We start from the raw sequence: 19,953 nt of genomic DNA, 5'->3' as shown, positions 1-19,953 counted from the left end.
AGAGAGGCGTTCTGCATCCCGGAGAGAAATGAGTTCAGATGGGTCTAAGCACTATGGGGCTTAACATCGGAGGTCATCAGTCCCCTAGATTTAGAACTACGTATACCTAAATAACCTAAGGACATCACACACATCCATGCGCGAGGCAGGATTCGAACCTGCGACCGTAGCAGCAGCGCTGTTCCGGACTGAAGTGGCTAGAACCGCCCGGCCACAACCATTCCGGAGAGAGTTACTATAGAAATTTCGGGACAGCACTTTTCAGGACGACTCGGACAACATATTACTTCCTCTTACATACATCTCGCGTATTGAAGACGAGGAGAAAATTCGAGAAATTAGAGCCAATACAGAGGCTTACCGATAATCATTCTTCCGACGCTCTATTCGCGAGTGGAGCAGGGTTGGAGGAATCAAATAGTGGTACCCAAAGTACCCTCCGCCACACACCATTAGGTGGCGTACGGAGTATGATGTAGATGTAGGTTGTGCATTCTGCAGAGCATTAGTGTAGAGTCCAATCAGGAGTACAAACCACGTCACCTCGTCTCTCCCTTCATTGGTCAGATTACTGCGACGACAATCTCCACGTCACAAGGAGTGAGCCAGCTACTTTCCGGTTCAGTGGCACCGCTACTTAGACAGTACACGAGGCAGCGAACCCAGACAAGTGAACTGCGCTGGCGGTGTCGGTTCCAGCAGGTGTCCACTCGCCCCCGGACCGGTCCAGTGTTTTGGTGAGGTAATACTGTGCGCGAGGAGACGCGGAGAAAGTGCTGCCCGGGTTGTCACGTCTGTACTGCGGACAGGTACTTCATTACGGGGCCGGGGCAGAGTGCGTGGCGTGGCGCGTGGGTGGGCTGTCTGGGCGTGGCCGGGGCCGCCGGGGACCGCCGCGGTCCAGCCGGAGAAAGCCGCGCCGGACACTCGCGACGCGCCGACAACGCCCTGGCCCGCGCCGCCCCGCCCGTGAAGTGGACGACAGCCAAACTCTATAAATTGTCGTCGCCGCTGCTTTCTCTCCTCCATTAGCGCCGGATTGCGAAATGGGGTTGCGCAAGGGGACTCCTCGGCGTGACCCCAAACGGGGTGCGGTTGTGGTCCGGTTTTTTCGACCACATCGTCCGCGGCCTTCAGCGCGTGCACCGGTTTTATTCTCGAGTTTTCCTTGTGCGAGAGGTGGGCGGACTGAGGATCAAAGACCAGTAAGCATTTAGGACAGGAGAGGGCCTTCAATTATGTCTTATTTCCGTCGTGTACTGGGTGACCCGAAAGTCCCGTAACATTGAGAAATGCACTAATTCACGGAATAATGTAGGTAGAGAGGTAAAAATTGACACACACACGCCTGGGATGACATGGGCGCTATTGACAGCAAAAATAAGTTCAAAACGAGGCCAACAGATGGCGCTGGACTGCAACATGTCAGTGACGTTGCATGACAATCGATTATAAAATGAACTGTAGTGATAGAGGGAGTCAGATGTGCCAGCAATGGCTACGTGTAGCTTTTACCAGAAAAGGCACTGTTCGCGAATCTTTAATGTCGGAATGAAGAATCCGCTACTGCAGCTTTACGATCCTATCACCATAGATCCCATGACAAGTGTCGCTGTGAAGAAAATGATAATGAAGTGCAAAGCCATGGATTGTTTAGGCGATGGGCCTCTTAGTGGCCGAGTGGTTCTAGGTTCTTCAGTCCGGAGCCTCGCTGCTGCTACGGTCGGAGGTTCGAATCCTGTCTCGGGCATGGATGTGTGTGATGTCCTTAGCTTAGTTAGGTTTAAGTAGTTCGAAGTCTAGGGGACTGATGACCTCAGATGCTGAGTCCTATAGTGTTTAGAGGCATTTGAGCCATTTTTGATGGTCCCCGTAGTGGGCGACCAGACACAGGTGCTACTGCTGCTGCTCGAACAGTTCAGGAAGAAATGTAGACTATAGCGGGTTCATTTCCGCATGGTGACGTCAGCGTTCCTGAAGGCTCACGTCGCACCAGCATTCCACCCAATACTGTTTGGAGAGTAGTAAGGCGTATCATCCAGTGCTATCCGTACAAATTCCAGAGTCATCATGAAATGTTAGCTGCCGATTTTGTGACGCGGACCGCATTTGCGGTGTGGGCACTTCAGATAATGGGGGAATATGACACTCGGTTGTCTAACGTGTTGTGGACCGACAATGCCCATGTAATACTCCAAGGATCTGTCAACATCCATAACTGCACAATATCGGATACCAAAAATTCTAGAAGTGTCGTGGAAACCCATAGCATGACGAGAAAGTTACGGTGTGGTGTTCATTTGCCACACCAAACGTGAACGGATCCTTTTTCTTCGAAGAAAAGCGGGATGCTGCTTTTCAAACTGTCAGCGTGACGGGAGCGAATTACACCGACATGTTACAGAATTGTGTCATCCCTCGCCTGGCTAATAAACGCCTGCTAGAAGGTACGACTTTTATGGTGGATGGCGCTCCACCGCATATTGCTACAAGTGTCAAAGACCTCTTGCACTCATCGTTTGGTAAAGATCACGAAACTGCGGAATTTGGATGACCGGCCGCAGACTTGAACCGACGTCCTCTCGAAGTTGGTTCCAGCGTCTTACCGCTGTGACACCTCACACCGGCAAAGCCGTAGACCAAAATAAATACAAAACTGGGTAAACTTCTGACTAGCACGAGGATCATATACAATGATTCATTTACGGCTATCTGTTCAAATGGTTCAAATGGCTTTGAGCAGTATGGGACTTAACTTCTAAGGTCAGCAGTCCCCTAGAACGTAGAACTACTTTAACCTAACTAACCTAAGGACGTCACACACATCCATGCCCGAGGCAGGATTCGAACCTGCGACCGTAGCGGTGGCGCGGTTCCAGACTGTAGCGCCTAGAACCTCTCGGCCACACCGGCTGTCCGACTATCTGTGTACATACACCTTACAATTCCAGTAACGACCCCACGTTGAAAATATACTAGTGTGCAAAACTTTTGCATGATGTGTCACTGCCAAGTAACATAGTTCGATGAAGCTTGGAGCATACGTAAAAAGAACTGCTACAGTATAGTACAGAAGTTAAATAGAATAAATACGCAATAAGACGAACAGAAATGACTATTTTATTCAGACAATAAATAAGGTCACTGCGAGGTCTCCCGGACAAAAAACGCAGGACATAGTTTTCAATTTTGTGTGACTACCGCTGACGGCAGCGGGTGCTCTGCCACTTGCTGCCGTCTTGGCGATGAGGTCGGTAAGCAGTTCTGGTGGTGGAGCGTTCCGTTCCTCCAGCAGCGCGGCTGACAGCTGCTGGATCGTCACTGGTGCGTGTGGACGTGCTGCGATACGTCTCCCTAACGCATCAAACACGTTATCGATGGGATTTAAGTCGGGAGATGGGGCAGGCTAGTCCATTCGCTGAATATCCTCTCTTTCGGAGAACTCCACCTACGATGTTCGATGCGGTCGCGTGTTGTCATCCATAACACTGAAGTCACGTGCCACGAGGGGAAGGAGTACAGTTTCGGAATAACGTTGACTGGTGAGTGAACCGTCTTCGAAGATTTGGAAGTTAGTACGCTCATGCAACGTACTGCTTCCCCACACCTGGGCCAACAAAACTGATATGTTCGATGATGCTGAACGCACCCTCATACAGTGGGAGGCTGGAAAACGTAATGCAACCTGGAACATTGTCGAATGTGGCCATCTCATGTCGTTTTCCTTCCAATTACCTTCTGTAATATACTGTAGCAGTTTTTTGGTCCGAGATTCATCGAAATATGTCCTTGGCAGTGGGACATCATGCAAAAGTTACTTTAGTTGTCATGTTTTGCACTCCAGTATAATCACAAATTACACACGCAAAAGCTTCTAGTAAACTATTCTTTTAGTGATAACCGTATCAAAATCCCTACAGCAATTTCTGAGATTAACCTTCACATACAGACAGAAAAGTGGTTGAGGACTTTGATTTAGTAATATGTGTATATGACGTTTGTCCGAAGAGGAATCTCCATTGCCGTAAAGAGAGAGAGAGAAGAGAGAGATAGGGAAAGAGAGGGAGTTGGAGAGAGAGACCTGAGTATGAAGCGTGCGGCCTACACAACAGGCGCAGAGGACGTACAAGATCGTCGCATCCGCAGCGTGCCCTGTGGTGTGGCAGCGTGCGATCCAGTTGCACCGCCAGCTGGGAACCTGACAGCTCTAGTAATGTGAGTGAAGTGGCGACTGTGCCTGTTTGTTCGGGAAGATCGCAATGCTACGGAGAACGCTTGCCATATCGGGCTGTGTATCTCAGTTCACAACGCCTGAAGCCTAGATGTGGAATGTGCAAGTGCGTAAGAAATGCCCACATGAACCAAGGCTTTTTTTTCTTTTTAAAGCTTAAAATTTTTATTACCTACCCCATTCGCTTAAATGGCAAATATTTCATATATAATATCTACAGATTTATTTATTAATCCTATTCAAGAATTCATCTATGGTATAGAAGGAGTGGTCAAGGAGATACGACTTAATGTATTTTTAAAACTATTTCTCCTGTCTGTCAGACATTTTATTTCAACTGGTAATTTATCGAAAAGTTTTACAGTACCATACTTTACCCCTTCCTGTGTCAAAGATAGGTGAAGTGGGGGATTGTGTAAGTCTTTGTTTCTTCTGGTATTATAATCATGAATGTCACTGTTGTTTTTAAACTGGTCCATGTTGCTGAGAACAAATTTTATTACTGAGTAAATGTACTGTGAGGCTATTGTGATAATTCCTAACCTTTTAAACAGATGTCTACAAGATGTGGGACTACGACCGCCACATATTATCCTAACCACTTTCTTTTGAGCAGTGAGTACTTTTTGCCGAAGTTTTTTTTTTTTTTTTTTTTTTTTTTTTTGTGGTTTTCGGGCGCACAACTTCAATGGTCATTAGCGCCCTGACTACTCTAAGAATGCACCGCGAGGCACAAGTTGACAACAACAACTAAAAGGGAAAACACAATAAAAGACAGACTGACAGGCATAGGATTAAAAAACATCATCAAATGTCCTTAGCGAGGTTTGTCAAATTGATAAAACAAAGAACACGAGCAGCTGCTCGTGGGTCATCCGCTAAAATGGCATCTAAAGTAGTAGGCAGGTTAAGATCGAGGCGCAGTGTTTTAAGATCGGGACAGGACATTAAAATGTGACGAACCGTCAGCAAGTGCCCACATGGGCAGAACGGCGCCGGCGCAGCCGTCAGCAGATGGCGATGGCTGAACCGGCAGTGTCCAATTCTTAACCTTGCTAAAACGACCTCCTCCCGCCGAGAAGGGCGTGAGGAGGACGTCCAAGCCACGGGAAGAGGTTTTAAGGCCCGAAGCTTGTTGTCGGTAAGTGCAGCCCAATCGGCATGCCACAGCGACACAACGCGCCGACAAATGACCCTGCTAAAATCGGACGAAGGGACACAACAAGAAGCTGTCCGAGGCTGGAGGACCGCAGCCTTGGCCGCGGCATCTGCAGCTTCGTTCCCAGGGATACCGACATGGCTAGGAACCCACATAAAGCTAACCGGCGTACCGACGTCCACCAGCTGCTGAAGAGAGCGTTGGATCCGGTGTACGAAAGGGTGAACCGGGTACGGATCACTGAGGCTCTGGATGGCGCTCAGGGAATCTGAGCAGATGACATAAGCAGAATGTCGGTGGCGGCAGATGTACAGAACAGCCTGGTAGAGGGCAAAGAGCTCAGCTGTGAAGACCGAACAATGGCCATGGAGCCGGTATTGGAAACTTTGTGCCCCGACAATAAAGGAACACCCGACCCCGTCATTGGTCTTAGAGCCATCTGTATAAATGAAAGTCATGTTGTTGAACTTCGAACGAAGTTCCAAAAAACGGGAGTGGTAGACCGAACCGGGGGTGACCTCTTTTGGGAGCGAGCTGAGGTCGAGGTGAACGCGGACCTGAGCCTGGAGCCAAGGTGGCGTGCGGCTCTCGCCCACTCGAAAGGTTGCAGGGAGTGAAAAATGAAGGTGTTGAAGGAGGCGACGAAAGCGAACTCCAGGGGGTAGCAAGGCAGAGACATACAACCCGTATTGAAGGTCAAGAGAGTCGTCAAAAAAGGAACGATAAGAAGGATGGTCGGGCATTGACAGTAGCCGACAGGCATACCGACAAAGCAGTATATCGCGCCGGTAGGTGAGTGGCAATTCGCCAGCGTCAGCATGAAGACTCTCTACGGGACTGGTATAAAATGCTCCGATCGCAAGTCGTAAACCCCGATGTTGTATGGAGTTGAGGCGGCGTAAGATGGATGGCCGTGCAGAGGAGTATACGAAGCTCCCATAATCCAGCTTGGAGCGGACGATCGACCGATATAGACGAAGTAGGACGGTTCGATCCGCTCCCCACGACATACCACTGAGAACACGGAGGACATTTAAAGAACGGGTACAACGGGCGGCCAAATATGACACATGTGGAGACCAGCTAAGTTTCCTGTCAAAGGTAAGGCCTAAAAATTTGATTGTCTCCACGAGTGGGAGAGCAACGGGACCGAGTCGTAAGGACGGTGGGAGAAACTCTTTGTAGCGCCAGAAGTTAATACAGACCGTCTTCTCGGCAGAAAAACGGAAGCCATTGGCGACACTCCAGGAGTAAAGACGGTCAAGAGAACGCTGAAGACAGCGCTCCAAGACACGTGGACACTGCGCGCTGCAATAGATGGTAAAATCGTCCACGAAAAGGGAGCCTGATACATCAGCTGGGAGGCAATCCATTATTGGATTGATCGCGATGGCGAAGAGAGCGACGCTCAAAACTGAGCCCTGTGGCACCCCATTCTCCTGGCGAAAGGTGTCGGACAGGACAGAACCCACACGTACCCGAAACTGTCGATCCATTAAAAAGGAACGAATAAAAAGAGGGAGGCGACCGCGAAAGCCCCACGTATGCATGGTGCGGAGAATGCCCGCCCTCCAACAGGTGTCGTAAGCCTTCTCCAAATCAAAGAACACAGCCGCGGTCGGGCGCTTCCGCAAGAAGTTATTCATGATGAAGGTCGACAAGGTAACCAGATGGTCGACAGCAGAGCGGCGCCTTCGAAATCCACATTGTACATTGGTAAGTAGGCGGCGAGACTCGAGCAGCCAAACCAATCGAGAGTTAACCATTCGCTCCATCACTTTACAGACACAGCTGGTAAGCGAGATAGGTCGATAACTGGAAGGCAAGTGCTTGTCCTTCCCCGGCTTAGGAATCGGGACAACAATAGACTCGCGCCAGCATGCGGGAACATGTCCCTCAATCCAGATGCGATTGTATGTACGAAGAAGAAAACCTTTACCCGCAGGAGAAAGGTTCTTCAGCATCTGAATATGAATAGAATCAGGCCCTGGAGCGGAGGACCGTGATCGGCCAAGTGCGGTTTCGAGTTCCCGCATGGTGAATGGGGCATTATAACTTTCACAATTCGAGGAGCGGAAGTCACGTGGCCTAGCCTCCTCGGCCTGTTTGCGGGGGAGGAAGGCAGGGTGGTAATGAGCGGAGCTCGAAACCTCGGCGAAAAAGCGGCCGAAGGCATTGGAGACAGCCTCAGGGGCCACAAGGACTTCATTCGCGACCTTCAAGCCAGAAATTGGGGAGTGGACCTTAGTGCCAGATAGCCGGCGCAGGCTACCCCAGACAACAGAAGAAGGAGTAGAACTGTTGAAGGTGCTGGTGAAAGCAGCCCAGCTGGCTTTCTTGCTTTCTTTAATAATACGACGACACTGAGCACGTAATCGTTTATAATTAATACAATTCGCCACTGTAGGGTGGCGTTTAAAGGTGCGTAAAGCACGTCGACGAGCACGTATAGCGTCCCTACATGCTGCGGTCCACCAGGGGACCGGTACGCGACGTGGAGAAGAAGTAGGGTGAGGGATGGAATATTCAGCAGCAGCGAGAATGACTTCCGTGAGGTGTGCGACCTGACGATCGCAGCATGTGAAGGTTTGATCCTGAAAGGTCGCCCTGGAAGAGAAGAGCCCCCAGTCTGCCTTGGAGATGGTCCAACGAGAGGAGCACGGAGAGGGAGTATGCTGCAGGAGATGGATAACACACGGGAAGTGGTCGCTCGAATATGTATCAGCAAGTGCATACCACTCAAACCGGCGTGCAAGTTGGGGAGTACATATAGAGAGGTCTAAATGGGAATAGGTATGAGATGTGTCCGAAAGAAAAGTAGGGGCGCCAGTATTGAGGCAGACAAGATTGAGCTGGTTGAAAAGGTCTGCTAACAAGGAGCCCCTCGGGCAGGATGCTGGAGAGCCCCAAAGAGGATGGTGGGCATTGAAGTCTCCAGTTAACAAAAATGGTGCAGGTAGCTGAGCAATAAGTTGCGTCATGTCTGCCCTGGTAACGGCAGATGACGATGGAGCGTAAACGGTACAAAAGGAAAACGTAAAAGTGGGGAGAGTAATGCGGATGGCAACTGCCTGCAGGCCGGTGTGCAACGTGATGGGATCGTAGTAAATATCATCCCGGACCAGCAACATAACCCCTCCATGAGCTGGGATACCTACCACAGGGGGTAGGTCAAAACGCACAGAGCTGTAGTGTGCCAAGGCAATTTGATCGCATGGGCGTAGCTTCGTTTCCTGGAGGGCTACGACGAGCGGACGATGCGAGCGGAGCAGCAACTTCAAGTCCTCTCGGTTGGAGCGAACGCTGCGAATATTCCAGTTAATAAGTGCCATCGTAAGAAAGGAAGATGAGAGAAGGGGTCACCTCGAAGGCCGCTTAGGGCCTGGCTTCGAGCGAGCACTGCCGCCGCTAGCAGGAGGCGGACAGTCATCGTCCATGGGGTCTATAGGGTCATCGGCCATCTCAGGAGGATGGCCGGGAGGGGGAGCTTCCTCCGCCGGTGAACGGCCAGATGTTCGGCTACCAGCGGTGCGGCCAGGCGAAACGGATGACGGCCTGGGGCGGCAACCGCTGGGTGGCGCAGGAGAAGAAAGGCGCCGCGGCGGAGAAGGAGAACTGTGCTTCCTATGCGCCTTTTTAGAAGGACGTTTGGTGGAAGTACCGGTCGAAGGCTGGGAGGTCGAGGGACGGAGGAAGTCTGCACGGGATGGTTCCTTCTTGAAGGCCCGTGCATCTGACGTCGGGGTCTTCGACTGAGCAGAAGCTGAGGAAGTGGCTGGTGTCTGTGGGGTGATGGGAGGAAGAGGAGACGTCGACCGCGCGACCTTAGCACTGGCCGAACGGACGACCGTGGTGCTGAAGGTCAGATCGCATGTCTGGGTTGCTACCTCCCGGGTAGTCCGAGGAGAGGCGAGGACAGTGCTGTATTTCCCCGCTGGGAGCAGCGTGGGCTTCCTACTAGCCAATAGCTTGCGAGCAGCCGAGGTGGACACTTTCTCTTTGACTCGAATTTCCTGGATACAGCGTTCTTCCTTATAGACAGGACAGTCGCGGGAGGATGCGGCATGGTCACCCTGACAGTTCACACAACGAGGAGACGGAGGTGGACAGTCACCCTCATGGGCATCCCTGCCACAAGTGACACATTTAGCCGCATTGGAACAAGACTGTCGAGTGTGATTGAAACGCTGACACTGGTAGCAGCGCGTAGGTGTCGGGACATAGGGGCGAACAGAAATAACCTCGTAGCCCGCCTTGATGCGCGATGGCAGCTTAACACTATCGAAGGTTAAGAAAAGTGTCCGGGTCGGTACAAGGTCATTGTTGACCTTTTTCATGACCCGATGGACAGCCGTCACGCCCTGCTCAGCGAGGAAAGATTGAAGCTCCTCGTCAGTCAATCCGTCGAGAGAGCTACTATAGACTACACCACGAGACGAATTCAAAGTGCGGTGGGCCTCCACCCGGACAGGGAACGTGTACAAGAGTGTGGCCCGAAGCAGTTTTTGTGCCTGAAAGGCACTCTCAGTTTCTAGTAATAAGGTACCGTTACGCAACCTGGTACAAGATTTGACAGATCCGGCTATGGCATCTACGCCCTTCTGGATAACGAAAGGGTTGACAGAGGAAAAATCCTTTCCGTCCTCAGATCGAGAAACTACGAGGAACTGTGGGGCAGGCGGTAGTATTTTTGTCACTGTTGGCTGGTCACGTTTTTGCCGAAGTGCTGAGTTACCCCAAAATATTTTCTTGTATGACATCAGAGAGTGGAAGTATGCAAATTATATTAGCTTGCTAGTTTATATATCCTCAAAATTAGCAATAATTCTGATTGCAAAAGTTGCTGAACTTCGTCGCTTTAGGAGATCCAAAATATGAATTTTCCAATTAAGGTTCTCATTTATATGTACATGCAAAAACTTAGTATGCTCTACCGTGGCTACTGACTTCTGCTGATTTGTTATGTTTATTGAAGGAACTGCTTGCACTAGAAAATTGTATTTACTGTGTGTCAACGTTTAGAGCAAGCGCATTCGCAGAAAACCAATCAATAACTTTTCCAAAGGCATTATTTGTATCATTTGCTATTGGAGTTTCTTTTACCAGATTAATAATGATGCTTGTATCATCAGTAAACAGTGTCAGTTTAGCTTCTTGTTTCAGATAAGAAGGGAGATCATTCATGTATATCAAGAACAGAGGGAGACCCATGATCGAACCCTGTGGAATATCTAATGTAATTTCACCCCAGTTAAATGAAGTGGGAAACTTCCTTAAACCACTTAAACCAATAAAGAAACTTTTTACTTCCTATTCTGTACATATGACTCAAAGCACTCTTATGCCGTTCCATCTATACCACAGAATTTTAATTTCTGTAACAATGTCGTGGTTCACACAGTCAAATGCTTTGGATAAGTCAGAGAAAATTCCTATTGTGACACTTTACTATTTAAAGACTCAATAATGCGGGCAATGGAATTGTATATTGCTGTCTAAGTGGAACAACATTTTTGAAATCCAAGATGTGATTTAATATGTATCCCATTAAAGTTGAGATGGCTAACCACTCTTGATTCATTACTTTTTCGGTGATTTTTGACAGTGCTGTAAGCAAGGATACTGGCCGAAAATTATTGACATCTGTAGTGTCCCCTTTTTTTGTAGAGAGGCTTGACAATGGCATATTTTAACCTGCCTGGTAAAATACCTTGAGTCAGTGATGCATTACAGATGTGACAGAACATCAGCTGTAGCTACTCCACATGTTTTAATATCTTGTTAGAGATGTCATCTACTCCAACAAAATATTTATTTTTCAAAGATTTAATGATTTTCCTTATTTCACAAGAGTTTGTTAGATGAAAATTAATCTGACTAGGATTTTTCAAAAACTGACTCTTCCATGTACTGCTTGGCTTTTTCTTTTGAACTATTTACACCAATTTTTTCACCTACACTTAAGAAACGGTTGTTAAATATATTAGCTACTTGTGTGCTGTTGGTTAAGATGATCTAATTCTATTTAATAGTAATGCCACCTCCCCCAGTGGTTACTTTCCCTGTCTCTCTTCTAACAGTATTCCATACTGATTTGATTTTGTTGACCGAGTTTTAATTTCATGTCTAATATACATATTTTTTGATTTTCTGAGAACTTTTCTGAGTATGTTACAATAATTTTTATAGTTTAAAATTACTTCTGGATCTTTACTAATTCTTGCTGCCTCATACAATTTTCATTTACTTTCTAAAGACACTTTAATACCTGTAGTGATCCAACGTTTCTTTTAACACTGTTTAGTGTTACATTTATTAACTTTTTTGGGTCAACAGTGTTCAAAAAGGGATATAAATTCATCAAGAAATATGTTGTACTTTTCATTGGCGTTTGGCTCAGTATACACATCTCCCCAATTAACATTTCTTAAACTTTCTCTGAAGTGCTCTATAGATTCCGTATTGACCAGCCTTACGCTTTTACTTTATGGTTTCTGAACTGTACAGCCTGCTGGGTTTTGTACGTTAATCATTTGTAAATCATGGTTTGGCAATCCATTTATCACAGGGAAAGCGTGTGTTCGTTTGAAATCCTATTTCTGTACAAATACATTATCTATTAGAGTTCTACTGTCTTGAACTATACGTGTAGGGAAATTGATCACTGATTCTACATTATATCTCATTAATAACACTTCTAGTTCACTTTTCCTATTAGAATTGGTTAGAAAGTTTCCACTGAAATCACCATAGGTTAATAACTTCTTTTTGTTTGACAGACAGCATAATAGGGAGTCAAATTTTTTATCAATAGCTCCCAATCTTCTAATGGGGACTTTTACACTGTTGCTAATATCAACACTACATTATCTCTACTGTATACTTCGCGGAAGCTACACATACTAATAGAGAAAATAGTCTTCCTATACCGAATAATCTAATATTTATGTTCATGATAGAAAGGAAACAATATCTGCTGAGAGAATACTGGAACCTTCGCCGCACCATCCAGGGCGCAAAACTCTTGAGCAGCTAGGCTCCGCCTGTCACTAACGTGAACAAAGGATAAGTTCTAGAGGAGTAACACCTCGTTAAAACACGGTGTTCCAATTGTCACGGCTGCTATAACCTTGTGAAGGAACATTGTCAGGGTTAAAGAAGAAAGTAGTTAACGGTTCTGATAGCGAAAGAAGACCTATGCCTCGACGGGCGACACGTCTACGTAAATACTGCGCAAGTCACAATTCGATCTTTAAGGGAGGGTACGTAGCACCATTACTATCCATTTTCTTCGGTATTCCATTCACGCAGGGAATGACGGAGAATGGTTGTCAATATGCCTAAGTACGCACCCTAATTTCTTATCTCACTGTTACGATCACTATGCGAGATATACGAGAGCGCGCTGAAGGAAGGAAAGGAAGGAAGATTGGGTTTAACGTCCCGTCGACATCGAGGTCATTAGAGACAGAGCATGCTGGGATTGCGTCAAGGATGGGAAAGGAATTCGCCTGTGCACTTTGAAAGGAACCATCCCGGCATTTGTCTGGAGCGATTTAGGGAAATCACGGAAGCTCTAAATCTGGATGGCTGGTCGCGGGTTTGAACCGTCGTTCTCATGAATGCGAGTCCAGTGTGCTAACCACTGCGCCACATCGCTCGGTGGGGCGTACTGAAAAGTAATGCCTCCAAATTTTGTATGTGAAAACTCTTGAAACCTTTTAGATAAAACAAACGTTGCTAACATTCTACATCTTTATTCTTCATATCTACATATTTATTTCCCAACATAGTCGCCCTGGTGACGAGCACATTTCTCCCAACGACAGAACAGTTTGTTTGTACTGTCATTGCAGAATGTCTGACTTTGTTCACAGAGCCCAAAACTTCACCTATGCTTGCGTCACTTCATCGGTTCAAAAATGGTTCAAATGGCTCTGAGCACTATGGGACTCAACTGCTGAGGTCATTAGTCCCCTAGAACTTAGAACTAGTTAAACCTAACTAACCTAAGGACATCACAAACATCCATGCCCGAGGCAGGATTCGAACCTGCGACCGTAGTGGTCTTGCGGTTCCAGGCTGCAGCGCCTTTAACCGCACGGCCACTTCGGCCGGCTACTTCATCGGTATCAAAGCGAAGTCCTCGAAGGTGTTCTTTAAATTCTGTAAACAGATGAAAATCAGACGGAGCCAAGTCGGGAGTGTATGGAGGACGATCGATGACGATGAACCCAATGTGTCGGTCTGTTACAGATGTCACAGCGGTCGTGTATGATCTTGCTGTGTCACCCTGAAGGAGAGGGTGTGCCACATGTGTGGACGAACTCTTTGAATTAGAAACTCGATTGCACTACGCTGTTCCTCACGCACCGATATAGTTCCGTTACGCACCGCCATGCTACAATTCGGAGCACTCTAGTGGCAGACGGCTGCAAATATGTAGACATGAAGCATAAAGACGTAGACTGCTAATAACGTTTGTTTTATTTAAAAAGATTTAAGAGCTATCACATAAAAAATCAGAAGCATTGCAATTCAGCACGCCCTCGTACGATGGAGATAACAAAATGGTCGTAGTGTTGCTCGAACAGTCCACGGGTGTACTGCCGGTCCATAGTGTCCAAGGTCCATAGTGTCCAAAGGGCCCGTTGGACACCATGGACCGGCTGTAGACCCGTGGACTGTTCGAGCAAGAAATACGCCGGGAGAAGTTGAAGAATCAGGTCGTTGTGTTATTCGAATACAGTTTACCTTTTTGTTTAACATACAGGATTTCGTGAAACTTGCGTCGACCTTCATCCAAGGACTCCAGTTTGACTTCCTCGTGCATTTCTGCTACACTACAACAATGGCTATGCTGAATTCGTACGATTTCTGTTGCCATACCTGTTTGATAAGGAATCCAAACGTTGGATCAATATTCTAGAACTCGTCGCACTACTATCTTGAATATCCCAGTATCCTTCCAACAAACGCAAGTCTTCCATCGGCATTCACTGATACTGATTTTACGTGATCGTCCTGTTTCATATCACTCCTTAGTGTTACCCCTATATATTTATACGGCATGTTCACGACCAATTTTATGCTACACGACTCTTTGTCTTTGTTATGGGTGTTATCTTCATTTATCCGCGTTTAAAGAGAGCTGCTATTGCAAAAACAGACATAATGTCTGATAGGATAGACGCAATCAGTGATTTTACAATGTTACTTTTAATCCGTCTTGATTGCAAAATGTTTATTCATATGATCGGTTTCGGTTCCTCTAGAACCATCTTCAGATCTGATATTTCGGTTACAGGAGTAACCAGTCCAAACACAGCAACTAGATGTGGAGCAGCATGTGAAAGTTGCTGTGTTTGGACGGGTTACTCCTGTAACCGAAATATCAGATCTAAAGATGGTTCTAGAGGAAGCGAAACCGGTCATATGAATAAACATTTTGCAATCAAGATGGATTAAAAGTAACACAGCTGCTATTGATTGCAAGTTTTTCTACAGTATATCGGAAGAAGTAAACTCCATATGGAAGAGGGGTTTGGTTTCTTTAGATTAAATGGAGCTAACGTCGTTAAGTTAAGAAACCCATAAATAATTCCAACGGACTGAAAGTAAGCGACATGACAGCCTCATTACTGGGCTTCCCGAGAAGCGGACAAGGGACATCCTATATCTACATCTACATGATTACGCTTCAATTCACATTTAAGTGCTTGGCAGAGGGTTCATCGAACCACAATCATACTATCTCTCTACCATTCCACTCCCGAACAGCGCGCGGGAAAAACGAAAACCTAAACCTTTCTGTTCGAGCTCTGATTTCTCTCATTTTATTTTGATGATCATTCCTACCTATGTAGGTTGGGCTCAACAAAATATTTTCACATTCGGAAGAGAAAGTTGGTAACTGAAATTTCGTAAATAGATCTCGCCGCGACGAAAAACGTCTTTGCTTTAATGACTTCCATCCCAACTCGCGTATCATATCTGCCACACTCTTTCCCCTGTTACGTGATAATACAAAACGAAATGCCCTTTTCTGCACCCTTTCGATGTCCTCCGTCAATCCCACCTGGTAAGGATCCCACACCGCGCAGCAATATTCTAACAGAGGACGAACGAGTGTAGTGTAAGCTGTCTCTTTAGTGGACTTGTTGCATCTTCTAAGTGTCCTGCCAATGAAACGCAACCTTTGGCTCGCCTTCCCCACAATATTATCTATGTGGTCTTTCCAACTGAAGTTGTTCGTGATTTTAAGACCCAGGTATTTAGTTGAATTGACAGTCTTGAGAATTGTACTATTTATCGAGTAATCGAATTTCAACGAATTTCTTTTGGAACTCATGTGGATCACCTCACACTTTTCGTTATTTAGCGTCAACTGCCAACTGTCACACCATACAGCAATCTTTTCTAAATCGCTTTGCATCTGATACTGGTCTTCGGATGACCTTACAAGACGGTAAATTACAGCATCATCTGCGAACAACCTGCAATTTTAACACGCGAATGAGGAACCGGAACATGTGAAAAGTCTGAAGACCATGACAAAATTAAACATCTGGCCGTAGCGACAGTGACAACATGGAAAGATCTAGCGTAAGCTCTCTCTCGCTTACTCTCTGTTGTTGGTCGGCTGCGTGCTGTAGTGTTATGGTATGTTTCGCAGTAAAAGAAGGCCTGTGCAGCTACTGCTGTGGCATTGCTGTAAATTAGAATGTCGGTCAGTGTACTCACCAGAGACGATCTTGAGCCCGAAGTTGTCGGAGACGACGGCGGCGTCCTTGAAGACGATGTGCGTGCAGAGGCAGGGGTCCAGCTGGTAGACGGACAGCCGGCCCTCGTAGTAGCAGAGCAGCGCCTTGTCCGACGGCGCCAGCGCCTCCACGGCGCACGCTGCGGACACACAGGGCGCCGGCTGTTACAAGCGCCCAACCAACCATCCAGTGTGCACTGTGCCACTGATACAGACACAGGTTTCAGGAACATACAGTGCGTGCTCAACTGCATCGTTTGTCCCGCGTGGCTACGTAACACATTTGTCCAGCTGCAGTTTCAAGATAAATTTGTGTGTTCAGGAAGGAATGATTCTTCCTCTTTTTACATCTGATCCACTGTTAACCTTTAACCTGCTACCCCTTTCTCCCGGTAGTTTGTTTAAATTCAGGGTTTGGACAAAAATATGAATTCACGACGAAAAATGCGTGCTTGAACATACACTACTGGCCATTAAAATTGCTACACCACGAAGATGACGTGCTACAGACGCGAAATTTAACCCACAGGAAGAAGATGCGGTGATATGCAAATGATTAGCTTTTCAGAGCATTCACACAAAGTTGGCGCCAGTGGCGACACCTACAACGTGCTGACATGAAGAAAGTTCCCAACCGATTTCTCATACACAAACAGCAGTTGACCGGCGTTGCCTGGTGAAACGTTGTTGTGATGCCTCGTGTAAGGAGGAGAAATGCGTACCATCACGTTTCCGACTTTGATAAAGGTCGGATTGTAGCCCATTGCGATTGCGGTTTTTCGTATCGCGACATTGCTGCTCGCGTTGGTCGAGATCCAATGACTGTTAGCAGAATATGGAACCGGTGAGTTCAGGAGGGTAATACGGAACGCCGTGCTGGATCCTAACGGCCTCGTATCACTCGAGATGACAGGCATCTTATCCACATGGCTGTAACGGATCGTGCAACCACGTCTCGATCCCTCAGTCAACAGATGGGGACGTTTGCATGACAACAACCATCTGCACGAACAGTTCGACGACGTTTGCAGCAGTATGGACTATCAGCTCGGAGACCATGGCTGCGGTTACGCTTGACGCTGCATCACAGACAGGAGCGCCTGCGATGGTGTACTCAACGACGAACCTGGGTGTACGAATGGCAAAACGTCATTTTTTCGGATGAATCCATCTTGCGTTTACAGCATCATGATGGTCGCATTCTTGTTTGGCGACATCGCGATCAACGAACCTTGGAAGCGTGTATTCGTCATCGCCATACTGGCGTATCTCCCGGCGTGTTGGTATGGGGTGCTATTGGTTACACGTCTCTGTCACCTCTTGTTCGCAATGACGGCACTTCGAACAGTGGAACGATACAGTTCAGATGTGTTACGACCCGTGGCTCTACCCTTCATTCTATCCCTGCGAAACCCTACATTTCAGCAGGATAATGCACGACCGCATGTTGCAGGTCCTGTACAGGTCTTTCTGGACACAGAAAATTTTTGACTGCTGCCCTGGCCAGCACATTCTCCAGATCTCTCACCAATTTAAAACGTCTGGTCAATGGTGGCCGAGCAAATGGCTCATCAGAATACGCCAATCACTACTTTTGATGAACTGTGGTATCGTGTTGAAGCTGCATGGGCAGCTGTACCTGTACACGCCATCCAAGCTCTTCTTGACTCAATGCCCAGGCGTATCAAGGCCGTTATTACGGCCAGAGGTGGTTGTTCTGGGTACTGATTCCTCAGGATCTATGCAGCCAAATTGCGTGCAAATGTAATGTCAGTTCTAGTATAATATATTTGTCCAATAAATACCCGTTTATCATCTGCATTTCTTCTTGGTGTAGCAATTTTAATGGCCAGTAGTGTAGAAGAGTTACACTGGGAAAGGACATGTTTAGGTGAGAGAAGTTTACACGTCTTGTAGGATAGTGGTGTTTGGATCTAAACAAAGCAACTAAGTTTCTTGTGATTCAGGAAAGACGATAGGTTAGGGAGTGGTGGGCAGGGGATGTTTAAACTAGAAGAAAGAAATGTAAAATCGGACTGGCTTCTAGGCCAGGCCATGGTGTAAAGAGGGAAACGAGCAGCGAAAGATGCAGAGGGAAGGGGAAACCCTGATGTGGTAAGGGATATGGGGAAAGCGTTAAAGTTGATAAGATTACATAAATACTGAGCCGGATTTCACCGACTCACGTGTCTGTTGGTACAACTGGAAAAATACTGGGGTTGTTGAGAGCCTCGTGAATTTATGTAGCCACTTATCTATGGTAGTTCGAAAAAGTGAGTGGACCGCTTGAAACCAGCACTTGCAGAACAGGTCTGTACTTTATTGCAGTTGTTACTAGTGTCTTACGTAAGTGAAACTGTACCCTATCTGATCTAAAGTATACGCACACACCTGCGGAATGTAGAGTTGACCAGTAGATTTCACGAGAGGTGGATCCGCCAGTATAAATGGAGGCGGGGAGTACTCTGTAGTCAGTAGAGAAGCTGTAATAACAGGAGAGAGGGATGACTTCGAACGTAGAGTAATCATCGTATGTCACTTGAGTAACAAATCCATCACGGGCATTTAAACCCTTCTAAAGCAGTGCATGTGCATTGTCAATTGTTGGCGAGGTGACTGTGAAGGAACAACCACAGCTAAACCAAGACCAGGCAGACCCCTTGTACCGACGTTAGGAACCGTCGAGCACTTCGGAGTGTCATTGTAAATAACCACATGATATCATCTGAAGGAGTCACTCGTGAGTTCCACAACGCTGTAGAGGTCCAATCAGCACAATGACTGTGAGAAGGGGGTTAAAATGAATGGGATACAATGGTCGAGAAGTCGCTCATAAGCCATATATTTCTGTAGTCACTCCCAAGTGATGCTTGATGCTGTGCCACAGGGCAGTGAATAACTGGAAACGAGTGGTTTCGAGTGATGAATCACGCCACATCCTGTGGCCATGCTATGAAAGGCTTTTTGTTTGGTGAAAAACTGGGGAATGTTACGTGCCACCATATGTAGCGCCAACACTGAAGTATGACAGAGCTGGTGTAACGGTATGGGGATATTTTTCGTGGTTAGAGTGTGGTTTACTTATTGCACGTAAGAAAACACCAAATAGAGGACAATATGCATTGTGTACTGCATACAGCAGAGAAACAGCTTGGAGACAATGATTGTTTGGATAAGCATGACAATGCTAACTGTCATAAAGCAGGATCTGTGAGGCAATGGTTTATGGACAGTAACATTCCTGAAATGAACTGACTTGCTCATATCCGGACCTGAATCCAGTGGAACTCCTGAGGGATGTGCTAGAACGTCGACTTCACTCCAGATCTCAGTGTCCAACATCACTACTTCCTCTGGTCTCGGATCTTGAGGAAGCATCGGCTGCCATTTCTCCACAGACATCCAGACACCTCTTTGAAAGTGTCCCCAGCAGAGATCAAGCGATTATATAGGAGAAGGTTGGACACGCTCCGTATTAATGTCCAGTAGTAGGTATCGGATACTTTTGATCAGATAGTGTGTGACGTTATTAATGCTTCGCTGCTGCTTGTTGCAAACACAGGTAAGGCGGCGGTACTTACGGGTGACGTCGTGCGTGGAGACGAAGCGGGCGCTGGCCGAGGTCGCCAGCAGCACCAGCAGTGACAGCAGCAGCGGGGGCGGCGGCCACGTCATGGCCGCGGCTGCGACACACAACAACACAATGGCACGCTACAGTACAGTAGAGTACAGCAGTCGCTGCAGCTCAACTGCTCGCGCCCACCACCTCACTACACACCAGGCACCAGCGATGGCGCCGCT

General features: G+C 47.2%; 1 protein-coding gene across 1 annotated transcript in view; it reads right to left on the bottom strand.

Moving 5' to 3' along the window:
• Positions 1–19,953, bottom strand: part of LOC126235103 (uncharacterized) — a gene marked incomplete at its 3' end in the record, with an annotated part of 217,158 nt that overhangs the window by 116,216 nt on the left and 80,989 nt on the right. The window contains exons 2-3 of the mRNA XM_049943837.1: positions 19,734–19,835; positions 16,134–16,292 (exon numbers count right to left, since the gene is read on the bottom strand). Of these exons, the coding sequence (XP_049799794.1) occupies positions 16,134–16,292; positions 19,734–19,835 (261 nt within the window). The remainder of the gene's footprint in view (positions 1–16,133; positions 16,293–19,733; positions 19,836–19,953) is intronic.

Source organism: Schistocerca nitens, chromosome 2 (assembly GCF_023898315.1).
Source record: "Schistocerca nitens isolate TAMUIC-IGC-003100 chromosome 2, iqSchNite1.1, whole genome shotgun sequence".
In the NCBI taxonomy this organism is placed as follows: Eukaryota; Metazoa; Arthropoda; class Insecta; order Orthoptera; family Acrididae; genus Schistocerca; species Schistocerca nitens.
This window is presented reverse-complemented; position numbering and strand designations above follow the sequence as displayed.